At 38.7% G+C, this 19,735-nt stretch overlaps 8 protein-coding genes across 8 annotated transcripts; 3 read left to right on the top strand and 5 right to left on the bottom strand.

Moving 5' to 3' along the window:
• Window positions 1–99: 99 nt before the first annotated feature.
• VTP21DRAFT_5133 (uncharacterized protein) lies at window positions 100–3,600 on the bottom strand (the record flags this gene model as incomplete). The annotated part of the gene is made up of 13 exons (XM_069395622.1): window positions 100–371; window positions 436–595; window positions 660–1,342; window positions 1,410–1,586; window positions 1,661–1,791; window positions 1,854–1,933; window positions 1,998–2,126; window positions 2,196–2,346; window positions 2,410–2,522; window positions 2,601–2,807; window positions 2,877–3,266; window positions 3,332–3,469; window positions 3,529–3,600. 13 exons carry the CDS (start codon window positions 3,598–3,600, stop codon window positions 100–102), a joined length of 2,703 nt encoding a protein of 900 aa, XP_069248208.1.
• A 502-nt stretch (window positions 3,601–4,102) lies between these two features.
• On the bottom strand, window positions 4,103–5,528 carry VTP21DRAFT_5132 (uncharacterized protein; the record flags this gene model as incomplete). Its single annotated transcript, XM_069395621.1, has 9 exons — window positions 4,103–4,258; window positions 4,323–4,439; window positions 4,508–4,612; window positions 4,675–4,786; window positions 4,849–4,938; window positions 5,019–5,096; window positions 5,161–5,296; window positions 5,353–5,422; window positions 5,487–5,528. 9 exons carry the CDS (start codon window positions 5,526–5,528, stop codon window positions 4,103–4,105), a joined length of 906 nt encoding a protein of 301 aa, XP_069248207.1.
• A 301-nt stretch (window positions 5,529–5,829) lies between these two features.
• Window positions 5,830–7,696, top strand: VTP21DRAFT_5131 (uncharacterized protein; the record flags this gene model as incomplete). The annotated part of the gene is made up of 9 exons (XM_069395620.1): window positions 5,830–6,046; window positions 6,113–6,341; window positions 6,407–6,551; window positions 6,617–6,648; window positions 6,710–6,845; window positions 6,910–7,061; window positions 7,118–7,202; window positions 7,275–7,332; window positions 7,392–7,696. 9 exons carry the CDS (start codon window positions 5,830–5,832, stop codon window positions 7,694–7,696), a joined length of 1,359 nt encoding a protein of 452 aa, XP_069248206.1.
• Window positions 7,697–7,890: 194 nt separating this feature from the next.
• On the bottom strand, window positions 7,891–13,131 carry VTP21DRAFT_5130 (uncharacterized protein; the record flags this gene model as incomplete). The annotated part of the gene is made up of 22 exons (XM_069395619.1): window positions 7,891–8,231; window positions 8,299–8,386; window positions 8,449–8,462; window positions 8,534–8,566; window positions 8,627–8,936; window positions 8,999–9,021; window positions 9,089–9,550; window positions 9,617–9,712; window positions 9,776–9,910; window positions 9,971–10,840; window positions 10,903–11,021; window positions 11,092–11,324; window positions 11,390–11,452; window positions 11,522–11,613; window positions 11,674–11,748; window positions 11,804–12,097; window positions 12,160–12,252; window positions 12,314–12,432; window positions 12,501–12,585; window positions 12,651–12,666; window positions 12,737–12,828; window positions 12,882–13,131. 22 exons carry the CDS (start codon window positions 13,129–13,131, stop codon window positions 7,891–7,893), a joined length of 3,903 nt encoding a protein of 1,300 aa, XP_069248205.1.
• A 268-nt stretch (window positions 13,132–13,399) lies between these two features.
• VTP21DRAFT_5129 (uncharacterized protein) lies at window positions 13,400–15,861 on the bottom strand (the record flags this gene model as incomplete). Its single annotated transcript, XM_069395617.1, has 14 exons — window positions 13,400–13,585; window positions 13,638–13,736; window positions 13,791–13,956; window positions 14,015–14,157; window positions 14,213–14,305; window positions 14,368–14,509; window positions 14,570–14,698; window positions 14,781–14,889; window positions 14,947–15,005; window positions 15,065–15,213; window positions 15,266–15,390; window positions 15,456–15,600; window positions 15,653–15,755; window positions 15,815–15,861. The coding sequence occupies 14 exons, from the start codon at window positions 15,859–15,861 to the stop codon at window positions 13,400–13,402; spliced, it is 1,695 nt and encodes a 564-aa protein (XP_069248204.1).
• A 227-nt stretch (window positions 15,862–16,088) lies between these two features.
• Window positions 16,089–16,682, bottom strand: VTP21DRAFT_5128 (uncharacterized protein; the record flags this gene model as incomplete). Its single annotated transcript, XM_069395616.1, has 1 exon — window positions 16,089–16,682. The coding sequence occupies one exon, from the start codon at window positions 16,680–16,682 to the stop codon at window positions 16,089–16,091; it is 594 nt and encodes a 197-aa protein (XP_069248203.1).
• Window positions 16,683–17,109: 427 nt separating this feature from the next.
• Window positions 17,110–18,147, top strand: VTP21DRAFT_5127 (uncharacterized protein; the record flags this gene model as incomplete). Its single annotated transcript, XM_069395615.1, has 3 exons — window positions 17,110–17,351; window positions 17,416–17,554; window positions 17,614–18,147. 3 exons carry the CDS (start codon window positions 17,110–17,112, stop codon window positions 18,145–18,147), a joined length of 915 nt encoding a protein of 304 aa, XP_069248202.1.
• A 351-nt stretch (window positions 18,148–18,498) lies between these two features.
• On the top strand, window positions 18,499–19,584 carry VTP21DRAFT_5126 (uncharacterized protein; the record flags this gene model as incomplete). The annotated part of the gene is made up of 8 exons (XM_069395614.1): window positions 18,499–18,554; window positions 18,611–18,738; window positions 18,804–18,875; window positions 18,944–18,984; window positions 19,051–19,118; window positions 19,171–19,228; window positions 19,284–19,333; window positions 19,404–19,584. 8 exons carry the CDS (start codon window positions 18,499–18,501, stop codon window positions 19,582–19,584), a joined length of 654 nt encoding a protein of 217 aa, XP_069248201.1.
• Between the last annotated feature and the right edge of the window lie 151 nt (window positions 19,585–19,735).

Raw genomic sequence — 19,735 nt, 5'->3', positions numbered from 1 at the left:
AAAAAACAGTTTAATGGGAATCCATTTTCACCACTAATTTCAATTGAAATTTAAAAAAAAGTTTGCCATCCTCTAGTATTTAGAATGCTTTTTAATACCCTATGCAAGCTTAAATCCACCTTGCCCATCATCCGCCGCGGCTTCCGGGTCGACTTCTTTGAATGCACCCTCACCACTCTCCCATCTACGCGCAAATGCTTCCTCACTTCGGTCTAAAAGTCGTTCTAAATCGGCATCACTTATTACTTGGTCTCCAGTGTTAGCCAATTTGACTTTGTCATTCTCATCTTGAAATAAGACTTCAGCTAGCTCTCTTAATGTGCTGGATTCGTCATCTGCGCCCTTTTCCCCTGCAGGCCTCTTGAATTTACCTGAAAATTTTACCAATATCAGCAAAAACAGTTAAGCCAATACTCGCATAAGCATTATGATTACTCTTATGAATAACTAATTTTTCAAGTTTTCTTTTCGCAGATGCCTTCTCGAGGATTTTACTCTCCACAGAATTGGCAGTAATCAGCCTATATACAACCACTGGTTTTGTCTGCCCAATACGGTGTACACGATCCTGCGCTTGCAAATCCATTTGCGGGTTCTGTAATAGAAATTTGGTAACTCGTCATAATATGAGGCAAATGGTATATTATTTATTGGCTTACCCAGTCGCTATCAAAGATGATGACAGTATCCGCACTTGTCAGGTTAATTCCCAAACCACCCGCACGAGTAGAGAGCAAAAATACTTTTACATCTTCTTTAGTATTGAAGTTAGCGATTTGTTGCTGCCTCACTTCTTGTGCAACACCCCCGTCAATGCGATAGCAAGGCCACCCACGCACCTCAGTCATCCAATCTTCTAGTATATCAAGTAGGCGTGTCATTTGTGAAAAAATGAGCACCTTATGACCTCGTTCCAATAGCGCAGTTAGTAGTCGGTTAAGGACCATCATCTTTCCTGAGGAATTCACCAGTTCGTCTGAGATTAATGGCTCTCCAGTTGATGGGTCCTCTGGCCAATCAAACAAATAAGGATGATTGCACACCTTGCGAAGCTGCATCACGAGATTCTGCAGTTTAAGATTATTAACCTCTTTTGTCGCGGTCTTCTGAGCCCATTCCTTTGCTGCCTTCTTTGCCGCATCCAGGTCTTTATTAGGTTGATCACCGCCAGATTCAAGCATATTAAAATATTTATTATCGGATATCGTGTCGGAGTAATTTGGACGATTTAATGAGCGCCGGGATCGTCTGACTTCTTCTTCAATATCTTCGCTCTGAGTTTTATCCTCATCCAATACAGTCGAGGCCTCTGGCCCGTCTTGGGAATTTGCGTTGTCATCTTCTGCATATCCAACAAAATATTAGTCACTGGTTCTGCCCATTTAAAATGGATTCCATTTTATTTTTACCGCTTGTTTTTTTGTTCTCACTCTCTTCTTTCAAGTTATCAGATCCATTGAGCGCTTTTTTCGAAATCAAATAATTGCGAATATCTCTGTTCAAGACGGCATCGTACATATCCTTCTGAGTCTTGGTAATTGGAGCGTATATTATATACTCTTTCTTTTTAGGAAGCGAGTGTTCAACTAGAGTTGTTTGAGTGTGTATAACTGTAAACTTGCATAGAAAACTCTGGTGTACTGTGATTGTAATTACTTACCGTCTGTTTTTAGGCGACGAAGTAGAAATGGTCGCAAGATATGATGTAGATTCGAAACTACACGTGTTTCTGCTTCAATATCCAAAATCCGCTTTTGAGCATTTTCATCATGTAAATCAGAAAAATCAAACCTATTTAAAAGAGTTGATATAGCAGGCAAAATTATTAGAGTTTTTGGTAAATAATATTTTACCAGCTCTGAAATAATTCAAGATCATCAAATATATCTGGAAGCAAAAAATTCAAAAGGCTCCACAACTCTCGAAGGCTATTCTATTTTCCAAATAAGCTCGATTAAGTTTTTATCCAAACAAACAGCATTAATAGGCCAAATTACTTGTAGAGGAGTGCCCGTGAGCAAAAGACGATTGGCAGAATTATAGGTCTTTAGTTCTTTAATGAGTTTACAGTTGAGGTTTTTTATGCGATGACCTTCGTCAACAACAATATATTTCCATGGAAATTTCTAATATATGAGTATATGTTAAGTTAAAAGAAAAATAGAGGAGTTATACTGTGATAAAAATATAGCTACCTGGAGATGTTTGCGGTCGTTCATCACAATTTCATAAGAAGTAACAATAATTGGAAAGCTTTCATTTAGCTTTTTCATTTTTTTGTTGCGTAACCGAGTCCGGTCTTCAATTGACCCATGATATAATAAAACCGGTATAGATGGAGTGAACCTACATAGGATATTGATAATAAGCCACACTTTCAAGTTAATCTGTTAATTTCACAATACACACCTTTGGAATTCGCTCACCCAATTTGCCAGTGTAGAGAGTGGACAAACAACTAAGAATGGACCCCATACACCCTTTTCTCGAAGATACGCCAGAAATGAGATGGTTTGAAGTGTCTACAGATATGTCAACAGTAAGTTAGATTCCGACAAATCAATCCTAAGAAATTTCAACATTTTGCCAAAGATGCTCACTTTTCCAAGGCCCATCTCATCTGCCAAAATACCATTAAGTCCATTATCGTATAAGCTTATGAGCCATTCAACGCCTGCAAGTTGATAGTCCCGCAGAACTCCACCAGTTACAAGCGAGGGTTGTCGGGCAGAAAGAGAAGGCTTCTGTGGCTTTTCAATATCTAACTCCTTATTTTCTTCACCTTGTTTGCGGCGCTTTGCTACCTCCTGAGAACGTTTGAAGAATATTTGTAAAAATTTTACAGAGCAAACTATTGAAATATAATAGTAGCATACCTCTGCATCCATGTAATCCGTTATATTGTACTTTGCATCATCTACTTTACGCTTTCTACTTACAGCTGCCCCACTGCTTGACTCACTTGCTCCGTCGCGCTGATTCCCACGCGTTTTACGAGACAATTGGGTTCGCCTTGGTCCCCGTCGCGTCTGGACCACATTAACTACCTCTACTTCTTTTTCTTCCTCCATGGTATTAGTCTCACCTTCCTTAGCCATGCGCTTAGCCTCTTCCTCTGCTTTTTGGGCTTTTTCGCGCTGTTCTGCTTGCTGCATTTCCAGTTTTCTTGCGAGGAAATTCGCATATATTGTGGATTTCTCGAGTAAAAAAGTAAGTCGTTGTAGCCTCTGCTTTTTGATTTCATTATCAAAATCCTCCTGAGCTTGCTATATTTTTAAAATCAGGGTAAGCGTGTTTTCAAAACGGTTGTCAGCTGAGTATATATAGCAACCTTAGCTAGCTCTTTCTTATTTTCTTCTTCGCTCGAAGCCAACAAACGATGCTCTTCCGCAATCATAGTTTCCGTGACAAGCGGACATTCTGTTGATGTATTTGTATCCGATACTGGGGTAGTAGCAGCCGTTGTTGCCTGCTTTCAGAAAGAATATATTATATTATAGAAAAAAATGAGCACAGATAATTGCTTACATCTGATTCTTGAGGTGAGAGAATAGAGTCGGATACAACAGTTTCAGCAATAGAGGTATTCTCTACTGTCATGTTATAGCTGAATCAGATCAAGCAAAATTTGTGTCGTAAAAAAGTGAAAACAACGTAACGTGTTTTCCAAGGCAAAAAACTAGTCTAGAAATTAAAAAATTCGAAATAGCGCGTAAAAATAAAAATAAAAGCCACGATTAAATCAATTACTACAATAATTATAAATTCGGCGCTGAATCGAGTATAAAGCAATTCTTATATTATATTTGTGTTAAGCTGTATAGTATATTACAGCTTAATTGTCCTAACTGTCTAAGAATAATGTAGGCGAAGTATCAAGCTGCCATTAGCTAACGGAATTTGAAGAGAATAAATCCCTAAAATAATGTGTAGACTAGTCTAAACTCTGCATTTCCAAGTGATAAGTAATACACCTTTTAATTATTGCGGTATCTATGTACTTGCTAATTGAGTTGAGCATAAACTTCAAATTACAACACGAATCTGTATTAATAGTAAATGCTTCGAGTTGTATTCGGAATTTGTCGTTTATTGTTTGCTCTTAAATGCATTGAATATGATATTCACGGAATTGCTTATCTTTGAAAGTTCGCATCACCGGAGGCAAGAACTTGTAATGCGGTGAGTCAAAAATTAGTAGCTGCCCGCAATTTCTACAGGGCTGAGTAAAGAGGTTATTGTAGCTCCATAGCCAGTCCTATCATAAAGTAATAGGTTTTAGAATAGAAGACTAAAAACTATTCTCGGAATTAACTATTCACCAGGAAAAATATCAACAAGTTATTCGGGTCCCATTGTCTCCCATACTCTACCACATCAGTGGCCAAGTGGGATATTTTCTTAAATACTATGAGATCTGATTCTTCCCATGATTCTTTCTATTTTTAAATAATGCATTATTATATCGAAACAATCAGTTAAAATTGTTGATTCCTATATAAATCACCTCCTCTTTGTATCCAAACGTGACCACCCGGCTAATGTCTATTACTCCTGTGTGCATATCGATACTAAGGGATATATTCGATTTCATTATTTTTCCAATGGTTACCTATATAAAAAAATAAAAAATCATTGTTGGAATTAAGATATGAGGAAAGGAGCAGAGCTTACCACTAATCCACTAATCCCAGCCATATTTGGGTTGGAAACCCAAATGATATTAACCGGACACGGTTTCTGGCGATTCTCTCTCCAATTTTCTACCGTTTCCTTAAGTCTCTTACTAATTCAATATGAAAATATTAAACTTTTTATGTCCAAGTACTCAGCACCTAATATAATTACTGCTTATTTTTCGCGATGTTGGTTATTGATTCACTCAATAAGTCATTGTCTTCTCTAGTTGTCGATAAACTGCGGTGTTTATTGAATATACTATAAATATGAATTAGCAAGCTAACATATATATTTCCTGTTGATTTAAAAGAATCCTTATGTATAGTAAAAGACCCTACCTGATAGCCGCTTGCACATATGTGTCACGCTTCCCTAGCTCTGTTTTTGGCTTATCTGTGGATGTATTTTCATCAGGACTAAACATTTAAGGTTCAGGTTAGTATTGGCAATAAAGTAAGGTGAATTACCCAGCGATGCTACCTAATTTCGCTGATCAAAACGGTGGTATTGAGGTTGTGCAAGTAGCCTTGGATTTCATGGGATAAAGATGAAGAGCGCGTTAAATTTTTTTCAGCGATTTCCACATAGGTTTTAAAGGTCTGGATAGAAGCCGCCACTGTCATGCGAATATATAATTAGGGCACTTTAATACGTGTAATATTTAAGGTGTACCTTTAGTTGGATCGAAATCAATTCGGAACGTATCCACTATGTGTGACACGGCTGTTCTCAGTTCATTCAGCTAAGAAGTGCCATGTTGACATGAAATAAAGCAAGATCTGGCCAGCAAGCATGCCGATACTTACAGCTGTGAGCATCTCATTTATTTTCTCGATCTCCCTCTCCATTTTCGTGTATTTTTTCCAGAATCTTTGTTTGGAAACTCTGCGCTTCTTGAATATATATCCCTCAAGAACCGGAAAATAACGCAAAAGGTTGTTTGTTGTATATGACCCGACCGCTCATTTCAATTGGTCACATTCTACCAAATATGGATGGCTTGTGATTGCATCCAATAAATTATGGAGTTTGGCTCTTCTTTTGGACACCTCAAGCTGATGTTTTTTTCTCACTCTTGTTTAAGCTAATGCGGCTACTAGATAATACATTCAATTCCTCCCCATTTGAATATCCTCTCACACGAAAAGTATGAAATTCGCAAAACAGCTGGAGTCGAGTGTTGCTGACATTCCTTCTGAGTGGCGGCAGTACGTATTGCCCTACCGCGCATTAAAGAAAGTTATCAACGCTATAGTATCCGAGCTGGAGAGCCGCGGCCTCTCCTCCCAAGTTCTTAGAGAATGGCTCTCCAGTGGCACTGCTGGAAATGACGAGACTCTTCATCACGTAGAGTATCTCTTCTCAGGTACACATTTTCTATTGCTTCCTTTCGCGATCCATTACTTATATTCATCTATTATATATGAGTTAGGAAATGAATCAGATCTTCACACCCAAATAAAAATAATGATCGAGGATGATACCTACTTTCAGAATGTCCTGGAACATATCCAACTTACACCCGTGGAGGCTTCCTCAAACTCACCAAGTCTTATATTGGCTTCGGATACCACTGCTAAAGCTTTTCAACCCATAGAATGCTCACAAGATACTAGGAATAATCAAAGTATTGCTGAGCTAGAAACTGTATCAGGAAAACAGTGAGTCAAAATACATATATACTTGTTTTACACTTTATGTAAGATAACTTTGAATTTAATTTCAGAATGCTTATTCTCGAGATCAAAACAGACGCAGAATTCTTTCATATGCTTTTAAAGGAGATCTCCAACATACAAGAGATGTGTGAATCACAACGGATCGAGTTTAGTGACCGAGTCAACCAGCTCAGCCTGAATATGTCAAAAATTGTACATGCAGCTATCCATCGGCTATCCTAACCATATGCTAATGCATAATTGTTTTTAATTAATAGGCTTCCCCATACAAGAAGGAACTTTATGTTTGGTAATCCTTCCCGATCCATACTTTTGAGTTGATCATACCAATTAACTCGATATATATGCAGGCGTCGCCTCCTTCAACTCTATCAAGAAGAAGAAATTTTCGTAGGAGAACATGAAGCGGATCATCAGGAGCGCTCTTGGGAAGTGTCACAACAGCTCTTTAATGATTTCATCGAAGAAGCTCGTAAACAAAAATTGGTATTTTATTGGCTTTATTTTATCCCCTTATATTCTTTGGCTCATTGTCTTACCCAATTTATAGCTCTCGAAATTAAGTCGTCGTGATTCCCAAAGGGTTTTTGAAGATTTCGTTAGAATTAATTACGACATAATCCATATGAAACGATTAGAAAGTTTGAATCAATTAGCAATGGAAAAAATCCTAAAGAAGCATGATAAACGAACTCATCTTAGGTGAGCCTATTTACTTATGATTATGATAAACTGTCCTAACCCTAATTATCGTATAGGGCACGTCAAGGATTTAAAAAGCTGATTTCACACAATCCATATCTTACGCAAACACTAGTGAGACAGATGTGCTACAACATATCAGTAAGTCTTTAAATTTTTTTCAATTATATTTGGCGGCTAAATTGATTTTTTTTATCTTCCTATTCTTGTTAGTCGCAACTCTTGACTGTCATTCCTCAACCAAGCGATTATTCTTGTCCAATCTGCATGCGTAAGATTAAAACTAGTTATTTGATTATATTTTACCCTTAACTCTTTATTGGTTTTTAGAGATTTGTTGGAAGCCGATTCGTTTAAACTGCAACCACGTATTTTGCGTACGATGTCTAGTTAAAGCCCAGCGCATGGGACACACGGATTGTCCTCTCTGTCGAGGTCGCGAGATGGTTGCAAAGGCTGATTCTAGTAACCTCGATACTTCAATGCTCAATCTTCTAGAGCTTTATTTTCCTAAGGAGATCCGTAAGAAACAAAAGGATCTTGAAAAAGAACAGGCTATTGAGGATATTGAGGCTCTGACTCAATTAAGGTGGTGTGATGCTCATGATCTGAATTTTGATTGCTCAATCATGTAATATTAAAATTATTTATTTAATAAGGGAAATATTATCTAGACTTTATTTATATATCTTTTTGTGTATCTTAGCATTTCATTCTTTCATATTTCAGCCTGTTGTCTTAATAGTACAGAAGATACCGTTTAATAAATTAATGATATTTTATAGTATATATTTCGATCCTTCGTTTAAAACCCCAATAGCTTGGCTTCCTAAGATGACGAAGTGAAAAAACGAGACAATGCCTCATCAGGTACCTTTTCAGTATCATCATCTGGTGATCCCCAGCCTCCACCTCCAGGAGTACAGATCACAACCCGATCTCCCGCGGCCACTTTAATAGTATTTTTTCCTCCAAGATTAATAACAGCCTCGGTTCCATTTTGCTTTCGGATCCATATATTCAGCCCCTTTGCTCCATCCTCACCACCCTGGATCCCGTAAGGCGAAAAAACTCGACGCTCCGATAAAATGCTAACCTGCAGAGGTTCACGGAATTCTATATCACGAATCACCCCATCCCCACCGCGATATTGACCTTTACCACCAGAACCTAAGAAAAATAAAATCGATGAATTATAAATAATCTCTTGGTAAAAAAACAAAAACATCCTTGATACCTTTGCGTAAACAAAATTCTCTAAGAAGTACCCCTTTATATCTTCGCTCAAGAATTTCTGGATCTGTTATACGAGTGTTGGTCATGTGCTAAGTAGCATTTAACTATTAGATTTTTATATAATAAATGCAGAAAAGATATAAATGCCTACCGTATGGACTCCACCTAGCAATAGAAATATTTCAGATAAGGCTAAATAAAATGTATGAAAAAATTAAACTATTGATTTCACTTACTTTGTCCATCCCAATTAGGCCCTGCACCGCTCCCTATTTGTAAAAAATAATAATTAGATATTCTTAACAGAATAGAAAAAAAATCAATAGTACCTCCTGCAATAGTTTCATAATAACCAAAACCTTCAACGATATCACCGGTGTCCAATTTGCCACCACTGCCAAATGTCAAATTATTGCAGCAACCTTGACTAGCAGCACAGGCTTGGAAAGCCTTGAGAACCACATCAACTACGCGTTGTGATGTCAGCACGTTTCCGCCCACTACCGCTGCTCTGTCTGATGGAGAGAGCAGAGACCCTTGCGGAATTTTCACCGTAATTGGCGCAAGGCAGCCCTGATTAAGTGGAATATCAGCAGCGACTAAAGAGCGAAGACAATAAATGATAGCACTATGAGTAACCTAAATAAGTAAAGAAGATTAACAACAAGCCAATGAGTTAAACTGGTAAGCGCATGATGTACCGATGGTGGAGCGTTGCAGTTGCCTTCAAAATAAAGCAGAGGACTGAGATTAATGCTGCCATATTCATAAATAATTCTGTCTTTCCATACCATAGACTTCCGGACCAGTACCCTCGAAATCAAAAACTGCAGATCCTTCTGATGCATTAATTGTAATCTGAAGTGCGATTGGGGTTCCGTCGTCCATGTAATCAATGGACTTTAGTGGACGATCTGCAAATCGTCTGCTTACATCTTTTAGCAGGTCACGCACAGCAAGCTCAGCAGTCTTTCGGATGTGCATCATGTATGCTTGTACAACTTCGAGACCATATTCCTGGATGAGAGATTTGACCAACGTAATACCTTTATGGTTTGCAGCAATTTGAGCTTTGAGATCGGAAATATTATCTCTAAGACCACGTGTCCCACTACAGCCTGGATGTTGTGCTGGCTGATTTTGTAGGATATCCACTAGACCATCTAGATCAAATTTGCCTTGTGATACGATCTTGAATGATTTGACAGCGGCACCTTCTTGATAAAGCTCTTTGGAGTGCGGCGGCATTGACCCTAATATTAAAGTCAGAGATTAAGAAATTATTATATAAAATATATATACTGTGCTCCTAATAATACCTGGAAGAATGCCACCAATATCTGCATGATGGCCACGAGATGCAACGAAGAAAACTATTTTACTCCCCTCGAACACTGGAGTTATGATAGTAATGTCTGTACATAATGCATATTATTATATGATTTCAAATAAGAAGTAAATTTGATAAAGCAACTTACCGGGTAGATGGGACCCTCCGGCTGACGGATGATTAGACATGATAACATCACCTTCTTTAATATCATCTTTCCAATAATTCATCTGCCATTTTACAGCATGGCTCAGACTCCCAAGATGCACAGGAATATGTGGTGCTATTGGTAAAGATATATTTAATTTTAATAAGAAATTGAATTTAATTTTATCCTTCTTACCATTAGCAACAAGGCCACCGTCGGGACCAAACAATGCACACGAAAAGTCTAAGCGCTCCTTGATATTGGTTGAGATAGAGGTTTTCTGCAGAGTTTTACCCATTTGTTCTGCAATACTCATAAACCGATGGGAGAAAATTGAGAGTTGGATTGGATCCATCTCGACTGTGACTTTTTTCTTCGCTTCTTCACCAACATTAATCACCACATGAGTGGAGGTCAGAATAGCAGAGCATCCAGGCTCGACCACTATAGTAGAATTGGCATCGATTATCAGTACGGGTCCCATAATTTTGCTTCCAATAGAGAGATCCTCAAGACGTAATATAGGAGTCTCTAGTCTCCCGCTCTCAAAATAAACCATCGCAGTATTTTCCCGTGTCTTTGAAGAGTCAATAACCGTGGGACTGAGGTTTCGCAGCTCGTCATATACTGATTTAAAGGTATAGTCAAGAGACCGACCGATTGAACGGATACGAATATCGTCAACTATAATGTCGCGATCAGGAAGAGTGAATCCGAATTCACGGTTATACATTTCGACAAATACGGCTTTAAAATCCCAAGAATTATCTGGTTTTAGCGTCATGAAACCAAAATCGGTCCCTTGATACCTTAGGTTCAAATAGATTTCAAACTTCATCTGATTTTCTATGAAACCTTGTTGCATCAATTCAGTTATACACTCATGCTTAAGCTCATTGATGCGATTTTGAATACGCTGCATATTCGAGCCGTCAAGTATTTCTGCACTCGGCTCCTGAGCCTCATGTACAACATCAGCAAGAGCTAAGCCATAAGCAGATAAAACGGACGAATAACGATGTATATATATTTTCCCAATTCCAAGTGTGCGGGCTATGGCGCAAGCTACAACAACAAAATATTAATAATTGCTACGTTCATCTTGGACAGAGCAAAGCTAGTTATACCATGCTGCCCTCCAGCCCCTCCAAAACAAGCCAAAATATGATTTGAGGTGTCATGGCCTTTCGCTTCTGTTAGCGCTCTAATAGGTCTACACATTGCTTCGTTGGCCACTTTGATAAAACTACGGACAATGACAAAAAAATCAGAATTTAAATAGTAAGACCGGTATATACGTGAGATGATCAGTATACCCATATGCGACCTCATCTATACTAAGTTTGTTGTGAGTAGATGCATTGATTTCTTCTGTAAGACGCTGGAAGAGTTGTTGCGACGCTTCAAAATCTAAAGCTTCATTAGCATTTGGGCCGAATATTTTAGGGAAAAAATCGGGTAGTAAACGGCCAAGTATCAGATTTGCATCAGTCACTGTAAGAGGTCCTCCTTTACGATAACAAGCTGGGCCAGGATGAGCTCCAGCACTCTATATAAAATATGTAACTAATTATATGTAACTCATTATTATTTCATAGTATTTAAGTTCATTACCTCCGGACCAACGACAAAAAGGCCGTTTCGGAAAAACAGCTGAGAGCCACCACCGGCAGCAACCTATGGTTATCAAAGAACGATTTAGATATTTATCATTGAATTTACAAAAAGTAGGTTCAATCTCTTTACTGTGAGGATGTCTAGCTGGGGTGCCTGAACCGTAATACCAGCGGTGGTGGTTTCAAAAACATGTTCATAAATCCCAGAATATCGAGAAACATCTAGTTGAATAATATTTGGCTGAGGAATCGCATCTCACCATTCTATTGGATCATCATTACCTGTACTAGTACCCCCCATATCGAAACCAATAATAGGGGCATTCTCTTTAGAACTCCAAGAGGTTAGAGCATATCCTAGAAAATAAACATTAATACGTGTAATGTAAAGAGAACTAAATAAACGCATTACCTACTACCCCACCAGCCGGGCCCGAGAGAATTGCTCGAAATCCAGAAAATTTATCAACTGGAACTAGACCCCCATCACTCTGCATAAATTCAATCCTGGTATTTTCTCCCAGTTTTTCATCAAATCCTGAGACGAAGCCGTCTACATATTTACGGATCTGGGGGGTAAGATACGCGTCTGCGGTAGAAGATGTTCCACGAGGAACTATTTTGACCATGGGCATAACATCTGCAGAAATGCTGATATGGGTAAAGCCGATCGACCTAGCAATTTCGCCAATAGCTCGTTCATGCTCTGTAACATTTATATAAAATTAATCTAAAATATGGAAGGAGAGTTCAATAGCTAATCACTACCTGAATAAGTGTAGGAATGCATCAAGCACACCGCAATACTGCGGTACCCATCATTGAAAAGTTCCTGGAGCTGCCTCTTCACTTCCTCGTGGTCTAGTTGACGGAAATACTTGGTGTAAATAGAATACTTAGAAAGATTATAGTATATATTTACCTAACGGCTTAAGTACTTTGATATATTCGCCAGAGATGCCCTTCAAGATACCTGTGTTATTAAGATCTGCTTTCGTAACATCTTCTTCATTTATAGCCCTGGGATCGACCAACACAACTCTATTTTCAAATAGAATTCGAAAACTTTAAAATAAGTCTATTATTAGGTAGAAGTGTACACAACTTACCTTTCGTTTATCTCAACCACATTTTGATACAACACATCGGGTTTCTTAATTGATAAATCGAATATTTTCGGACGCGACTGGTTGCCTAAAGACAAGAATACTTAGAATAGGCAGAGGAGCACTAGATACAGTTATAAGCACGAAAGTTACCGATAATCAGTAGGTCCTTTCAAGATGCATATAAGATAAAGCCAATGATTAATACGATATTTCACATAGACTTATGAATATAATACTTTATAACCCTTGGTTATCAGAAGAGCGCAACGCTCTCCTTTCCTCTCCAATAAAGCATTGGTTGCAACCGTTGTTCCCATACGAATAGAAGCTATTTTCTAATTAGTTTCGATTAACAACAAATTGTGAAATTGAATACCTTACCAAGATAATCGGTGGGTAAAGGCTCATCTTTAGAGATATTTAGACCAGTGGCCATTTCAAGAATTCTACGAATTCCCTCACGAGGAGCATCTGGGTAACTAGGATCAACGCTCAGCAATTTCACAACCACTTCGCGCACCCCGCCATCTTTCTCCGGGATAAAACCGACACAATCTGTAAAGGTGCCACCGCGATCTATGCACACCTTAACACCACCCCTGAGAAATTCTAATTCGGACGACTCGGGCATTGTATAATTTTCAACAAAAATGCTAAACCAAACCACGCAATATTCGTAGAGGAATTGAAGTTAGAATACACGAAATATGGAGAATAGATGCCTCGTCTCACAATGCATCATTTTAAATGTGACTTGAAGGGCTGTTAACTCCGCAAAAAATCTCACGGCATAACTCGCGTAATATTACCCTGAACAAATTGCTCAAAATACTGACGACAGTCAATTTGTCAGTGTACAAATTTCAGAGTTTATTGGAGAAGCAAATACGCTTAACAGTTTACAGTACTTCTTGATTGAGATTCTTTTCATCAAACCACCAAGTGCGCAACGTGTAATCGTCCGAACACGAGCACAAAAGCGATTGCCATCCATTCCAGACCGCGCTGTAAACAATTCCATCATGCCCACGTAGACGCTGCAAGATTTCACCAGTTTCCTGGTCCCATATATATACCACTCCATCCTACACGAATATGTGAGGCGAAAGAATCAAAATATGAATACAATTAAATTACCTCTGAACCTCCAACAACTAAGTTATGATGGGCAAAGGTCGCACGAATGAAATTCTTAGATGTATTCTGATGTCCTTTCAACTTTCGAATGGGTCGTACCTAGTTTTGAAAGTTAATGCATCCATTACACAATAGAGTTTCAATACTCCCTACCATGCGCACATCCCACAATCTGTTAGAGTTATCCTTCGAACTGCTGAGAAGTAAAGTCCCGTTAGAGTTCATTTCAACTGAAGTCACCTCACCCAAATGTGAGGTAATGCTCCGAATACACAGGCCAGAAACAATATCCCAGAATTTAATCGTGTTATCTTTAGACCTGTATAATCATATCAAATTAATGCCTTAATATCATACCCAAGAGTATAATGACACACCCGCTAATAATTAAATTCCCCAGTGGATTGAAAGTTGTCTTCGAAACTGAGAGCTGGTGCCCTGTAAAAGTTTTGACTATTTGGCCGGTATTCACATCATATAAACGCACAATCTTGTCATAGCCCCCTGTAGCTATGTGCGTCTATAATGATAATTAGTATGAAATAGCTGTGGCTAATTTAGCTAACGCTGTTTACCTCATTCGGGTGATATTTTACGGTATATACATCTCCGGAGTGACCTGAGAGGGTAGAAATACAAGGAAACTTGCTCCCCTTTGTATCCCATAGCTATAAGGGAGAGCGTAGGGGTAAATAATAGATAAATTTGGATAAAAAATCCGATCATAAACCTTAACAGTTCCATCTCCACTGGCACTTGCAATCATATTACCACCCTTGATTGATGAAACGTCCCAGATCCTAGAGGTATGGCCTTCAAGAATTCCTAGGCACTGTGATGTCTCGGTGTCCCATACTCTTAGTGTATTGTCACTAGAGAGATATACGTAAACAAATGCATGCTAGTAAAGTTATATTGAAAATATTTTATACCTCGAGCCGCTGACTATCTGCCGTCCTTCTTCACCCAAAAATGATACACACTTTACATTCCCACGGTGGCCACAGAGCCTTGCGCGCACAGCATTTGGTATGACAAAACAGGTATAATCCTCCATCAGGCTTAAATATCATTAAGGAAATTACATAAATAAATTTAATATCTATGTCCGAAGTTTTAGTAAATAGTTCCACTGGTACGTACGTGTCTATAACTGGTGCTGTACGTGGATGATACCTTGAAAATTCTATTTGATATGCGACCGCTTGACGCAGGAGAGTGAGGAGTCGGTGAGGAGGAACATAGGAGTTGCCTGGTAAAGGAGTGGTTAAGAAAATCGACATATTATAAATATTGAAAACTCCCATACCATCTTTATCGACATTTTCGAAATCCAGAATATTTTGAAACTGCTCAACCAGCTTCTCTCTATAGTCTACCTTTTTAAAACAGTTTGTCTGAACAATTATCAAAACATTGTATTTTACCTAGCTGGTCCTATTCCCTCCCACCCTTTGAAGCTTGATGCTTCATGTACTGACTTTGCCGTTAAAAGATAGCATAGATCTTTGAATTCATTTGGAGTGGTCTGAAAATGCTCCATAGGCTTTAATCTCTTATTTAAAAAAGTAAATGCCTAAAAAACAGATGAGCCCACAATATGCTAGGAGTCTTAAGAATATGTTCACCTTTTGAAATTCATGATTCTCAATATATTCAAGATACTGCTGTTTATATAACGCATATAGGAAAGCCTTCTGATTCTTTACAAGAGACTTTGAACATAGCTTTTCTACCTCAACCCAATCTCCATCTATTAAAACAGGTGCGTATCGATAAGTGTGTTAAAAGAAAGGTAAAGACAGATTTAAATAGTACCTAGAATTGCTTTTTTCAACCTCCTGGCCTCTGCCAATTTCTCCTCACGCTCATGCCATTTAACATTTGTTTCATCTTGAAGTAGTGTTTTTGATGCATGGTACCCTTCATCCGATAAATATTGTAGTATCATTCGAATAATATCCTATTTCACTTGGTAAGGCGCGTGTTGTAAAGGACATTTAGACTAAATTTACCTCTTTTATGTGAGGATTTTCAGTGTTAAAAATATCCTCTGTTGGACGGACACATTGTAAATGAGTTCCAACATGGTGGTGACTTGTAGAGAGCTTAACCAAGCTATCAGGATTATTCATTAAAAAAGCATCCTGATATAATTCTGGACACGTTATACATGCCTTCTTCTACGATTACTACCACTAGGGGTGTTATCCTGCTGATCCATTAGTGGCACTAAATAGGATGAAATTTGCAAGGTTAAAAATGGTTGATTTGTGACGGTTAAATTTGATGCGATTTACTTGGATGTGAAAAAATGAACTTTTAATAAAAAAAGGAATCCTTAGAAGGACTGAAATATATATTTCTGTACAGAATTAACTAGGGGAGAGGATATATAGCTTTCAGTATAATGAACGGCAAGTGATTAAAAGATGCAGATTCAAAGTCCAACTAGAAAGAAAGGGCATAAATTCCTGCAATCGGTATCATTAACAAGAGCCCGAGGGATTGCAAGTGATGGGACGCTGAACTTGAAGCAGCATTTGCTCCTGCACTAGCTGAAGGAACGACGCTGGGAGTGACACCACGTGGAATATCACTAGGAAGTGCAGAGCCAGCTGATACAGGCAGTGTGCCAGTCGGTGGAAGCGAGCCAGAAGACACGCCAGACGGGAGAGTAGAGTTGTCAGGGCCAGCCAGTGCATTACCAACGATCACGGTGCCTTTCATACCATTCTGGCAGTGCTGACCAACCTTGCAGTAGAACCAGAACTTCCCGGGTTTCTTGAAGGTGATGTTGAAAGAGCGGCCTGGCCCGTTAACATCCGAGTCGAAACCATTGGGAACAGGGGCACAAGAGTTAAGTTCAGCTGACTGTGTAACCGAGTGATTTCCGTTAATGAAGCGGAAAACTAGCTTGTCGCCAACATCGACATTGAGAGTTGCGGGATCATAGGTAAATGGACGTGGTCCTACTTGTACTTCTATTTCCTTCGCGAGGATAAGAGAAAAGAATGAAAGTAGTAAAAGTAGAGAGCGGAACATTGTTATGAGAAGTGATGGAAGGTTGGGAAATCAAATGGAAAATGAAATAAATAATGCCGTTGTTCAACAACGTAATGCGAAGAAATGAATAAAAGTGAGTGCTTAAATTAAACAAATGTCCTCGTTTAAATACTTCTCCCTCCTTCACACCCGTGCGGATCCGCACGTTTCAAGCGCACCCACATTTGCACCCACACTGCAATCCAAGACAAGAAAAAAAAAAGAGGGTGGATAGAGAACAAATCGACGCTCGATCGTTACCTTCATCTGGTTTAATTACGTCACCAATACACACAGATCATTTTGTGATCCAAATCAGATCATTAATTTCCACTTTAAGTGACTCAAATTATATTTCAGGCTTTTCCTTACGCTTTTTGTCTCATCACTTCACTCTCCTTAATTACTTCCTATCCGTGCTGTTAATATGGCGGACAAGTATCTGCGCCTTGAGAAGCTTGGAGAGGGAACCTATGCAACTGTATTTAAGGGAAAAAATCGCCAAACAAATGAAACTGTAGCACTTAAAGAGATCACCTTGGACAGTGAGGAGGGTGCACCATCTACTGCGATACGTGAGATTTCGCTTATGAAGGAACTTCGTCATGATAACATTGTCCGTTTGCATGATGTCAATCATACAGAAAATAAGCTATGTCTTATATTCGAGTAAGTTACTAAGTTTTTATAATTTAAATATACCTCGCCCCTCAAGTTTTACATATCCATCCAGATATATGGATTCCGATCTTAAACGTTTTATGGACACCCACGGAAAAAATGGTGCTCTAGAGCCTCAAACAATTAAGTCATTTATGTACCAGCTGCTTACGGGAATTGCTTTTTGCCATGAAAACCGAGTCTTACATAGAGTATGCGCTTTTCATTAATGACTAATATTATTTTCTTATAAGGTTTTCTTTTTCACCAGGATTTGAAGCCCCAAAATCTACTCATAAACTCTCGGGGTCAATTAAAATTAGCAGATTTTGGCCTTGCCCGCGCCTTTGGTATTCCCGTGAACACGTTCTCTAATGAAGTAGTGACCCTGTGGTATCGTGCCCCTGATGTCCTACTGGGTTCTCGTACATATGCGACCTCTATTGATATGTGGAGCGCTGGTTGTATCATGGCTGAGATGTACACTGGACGGCCTCTCTTCCCTGGCACAAATAACGAAGATCAGCTTCTAAAGATTTTCCGCCTACTGGGCACTCCCACTGAGCAAACCTGGCCTGGAGTATCACAATTGCCTGAATACCGGCGTAGCTTCCCATATTATCCTCCGCAAGATCTCTCGCGCGTCCTGTCTATGGTTGATCCTCTTGGATTGGATTTAATCCAGAGCATGTTGCAATATCAGCCACAACATCGGATATCCGCTCAGGATGCATTGAAACACCTATATTTCCACGACACAACGTCGGCCGATAATGGTTACGCGCCAGATGGATACCACCACTGAATTTCTTAACTAATACATTGTTTTTTATTGGAATATTACTATTTACTTTCTCCTCTTTTTTGGGTTATACTTTTCTAACAATTTTGGATTGGCCGTATCCATATGACATACTCTGAATATGTGTAGTGGCGGGTTTTTTTTTTTTCTCCAATTACTCTTTTGTATTTTGCATTTTTATTTTGATGATTTGCTTTGAACACGTTACATTTTCAAATTGTACACCGTAACATCGTGCTTCCACTCTTAAATCCTCGCCGATTTTCGCTGTTTGAATTTTCGGTGTTAAAAAGCAAAGCTCTAAAAATATGTCGCAACGCGATTCATTCATTTCTCATCTCTTGAACTTCGAATATGAGCAATTTTACACTTGCTGGGCGTAAAATCGTGGCCATTGGCCGCAATTTCAGGTAGAGCCATTTCACTGCTGAAATCTCCGTGAAAATACTCAAGTACTATTTAATAGTGAACATGCCAAAGAATTAGGCAATGCGATTCCCACAAAACCCTTCTTCTTTCTAAAGCCCACCTCTAGCTATCTTGCAATTGGCGGAAAAATAGAAATTCCAAAGGGATGCGAAGTTCACCATGAAGGTTCTCATTGTGGCAATTTATTTGCATTTAATTTTTGGAATTATGAACCTTTTCTTTTTGATTAGTTGAACTTGGAGTTGTAATTGGAAAAGAAGGGCGCGATATTAAGAGTGATCAAGCAGAAGAATACATTGCAGGTACACACAATAGGTTATCACAACATGTATGAACCAAATTACCTTATTTTATATTCTTGCAAAAATAGGATACGCTCTGGGTATCGACATGACGGCAAGAAATCTCCAAGTTTGTACTGAGCTCCTTTTTTTAGTGGCAATCTCGTACTAAATTCTTTTTTAATTATTTATTCAGAACGAAGCAAAGAAAAAAGGACTCCCCTGGACTGAAGCAAAAGGATTTGATACGTTCACGCCTGTTGGGTTGGTATTTTTTATCACTTTTTGGTTTGACTATAGACTTATTCCAAAACAGAGACTTTATTTCCAAAGATAAACTGGTTGATCCGCATAACCTGGACATATGGCTTAAGGTTGTTGAACTGTTCGCTGCATCGTAATTAAGAACCACTTATCTTTTTCCTTTAGGTCAACGATGAGTTCAAACAAAAAGGAAACACCCAGCAGATGATATTTCGGTAAACTGATAGCCATTTGTAAGCCTGAACTTTCTAAACCTTCAACAAGCTTTGCTTATGCACCCAATAGAATCCCTCAACTCATTCAGCATGTTTCTTCTATTATGAGGTTGGAACCTGGGGACCTAATACTGACTGGTACGCCTGCTGGAGTAGGGCCAATTTTCCCTGGTCAGACCATCAAAGCTGGTCTAGCATACAAAGGAGAAATCCTTTCGCAAATATTCTTCGATGTAGTAGAACGTTCGTAATATTTAACATTAAATGTTTTCTTTTTCAAAAATATTTAAAATAAATATTTGTTGTCTCAAATAATCAGTTTTCTTCCAACTGAAGGCTCTAAAATTCCTTCTTTCAGCATTAACTTCCCAAGCTGCATGTTTCAATTTGTATATATGGGAG

This window comes from Calcarisporiella thermophila, assembly GCF_041956535.1.
Source record: "Calcarisporiella thermophila strain CBS 279.70 unplaced genomic scaffold VTP21scaffold_21, whole genome shotgun sequence".
Lineage (NCBI taxonomy): Eukaryota > Fungi > Calcarisporiellomycota > Calcarisporiellomycetes > Calcarisporiellales > Calcarisporiellaceae > Calcarisporiella > Calcarisporiella thermophila.
The sequence above is the reverse complement of the archived record's forward strand: the minus strand, read 5'-3'. Positions and strand labels throughout refer to the sequence as shown.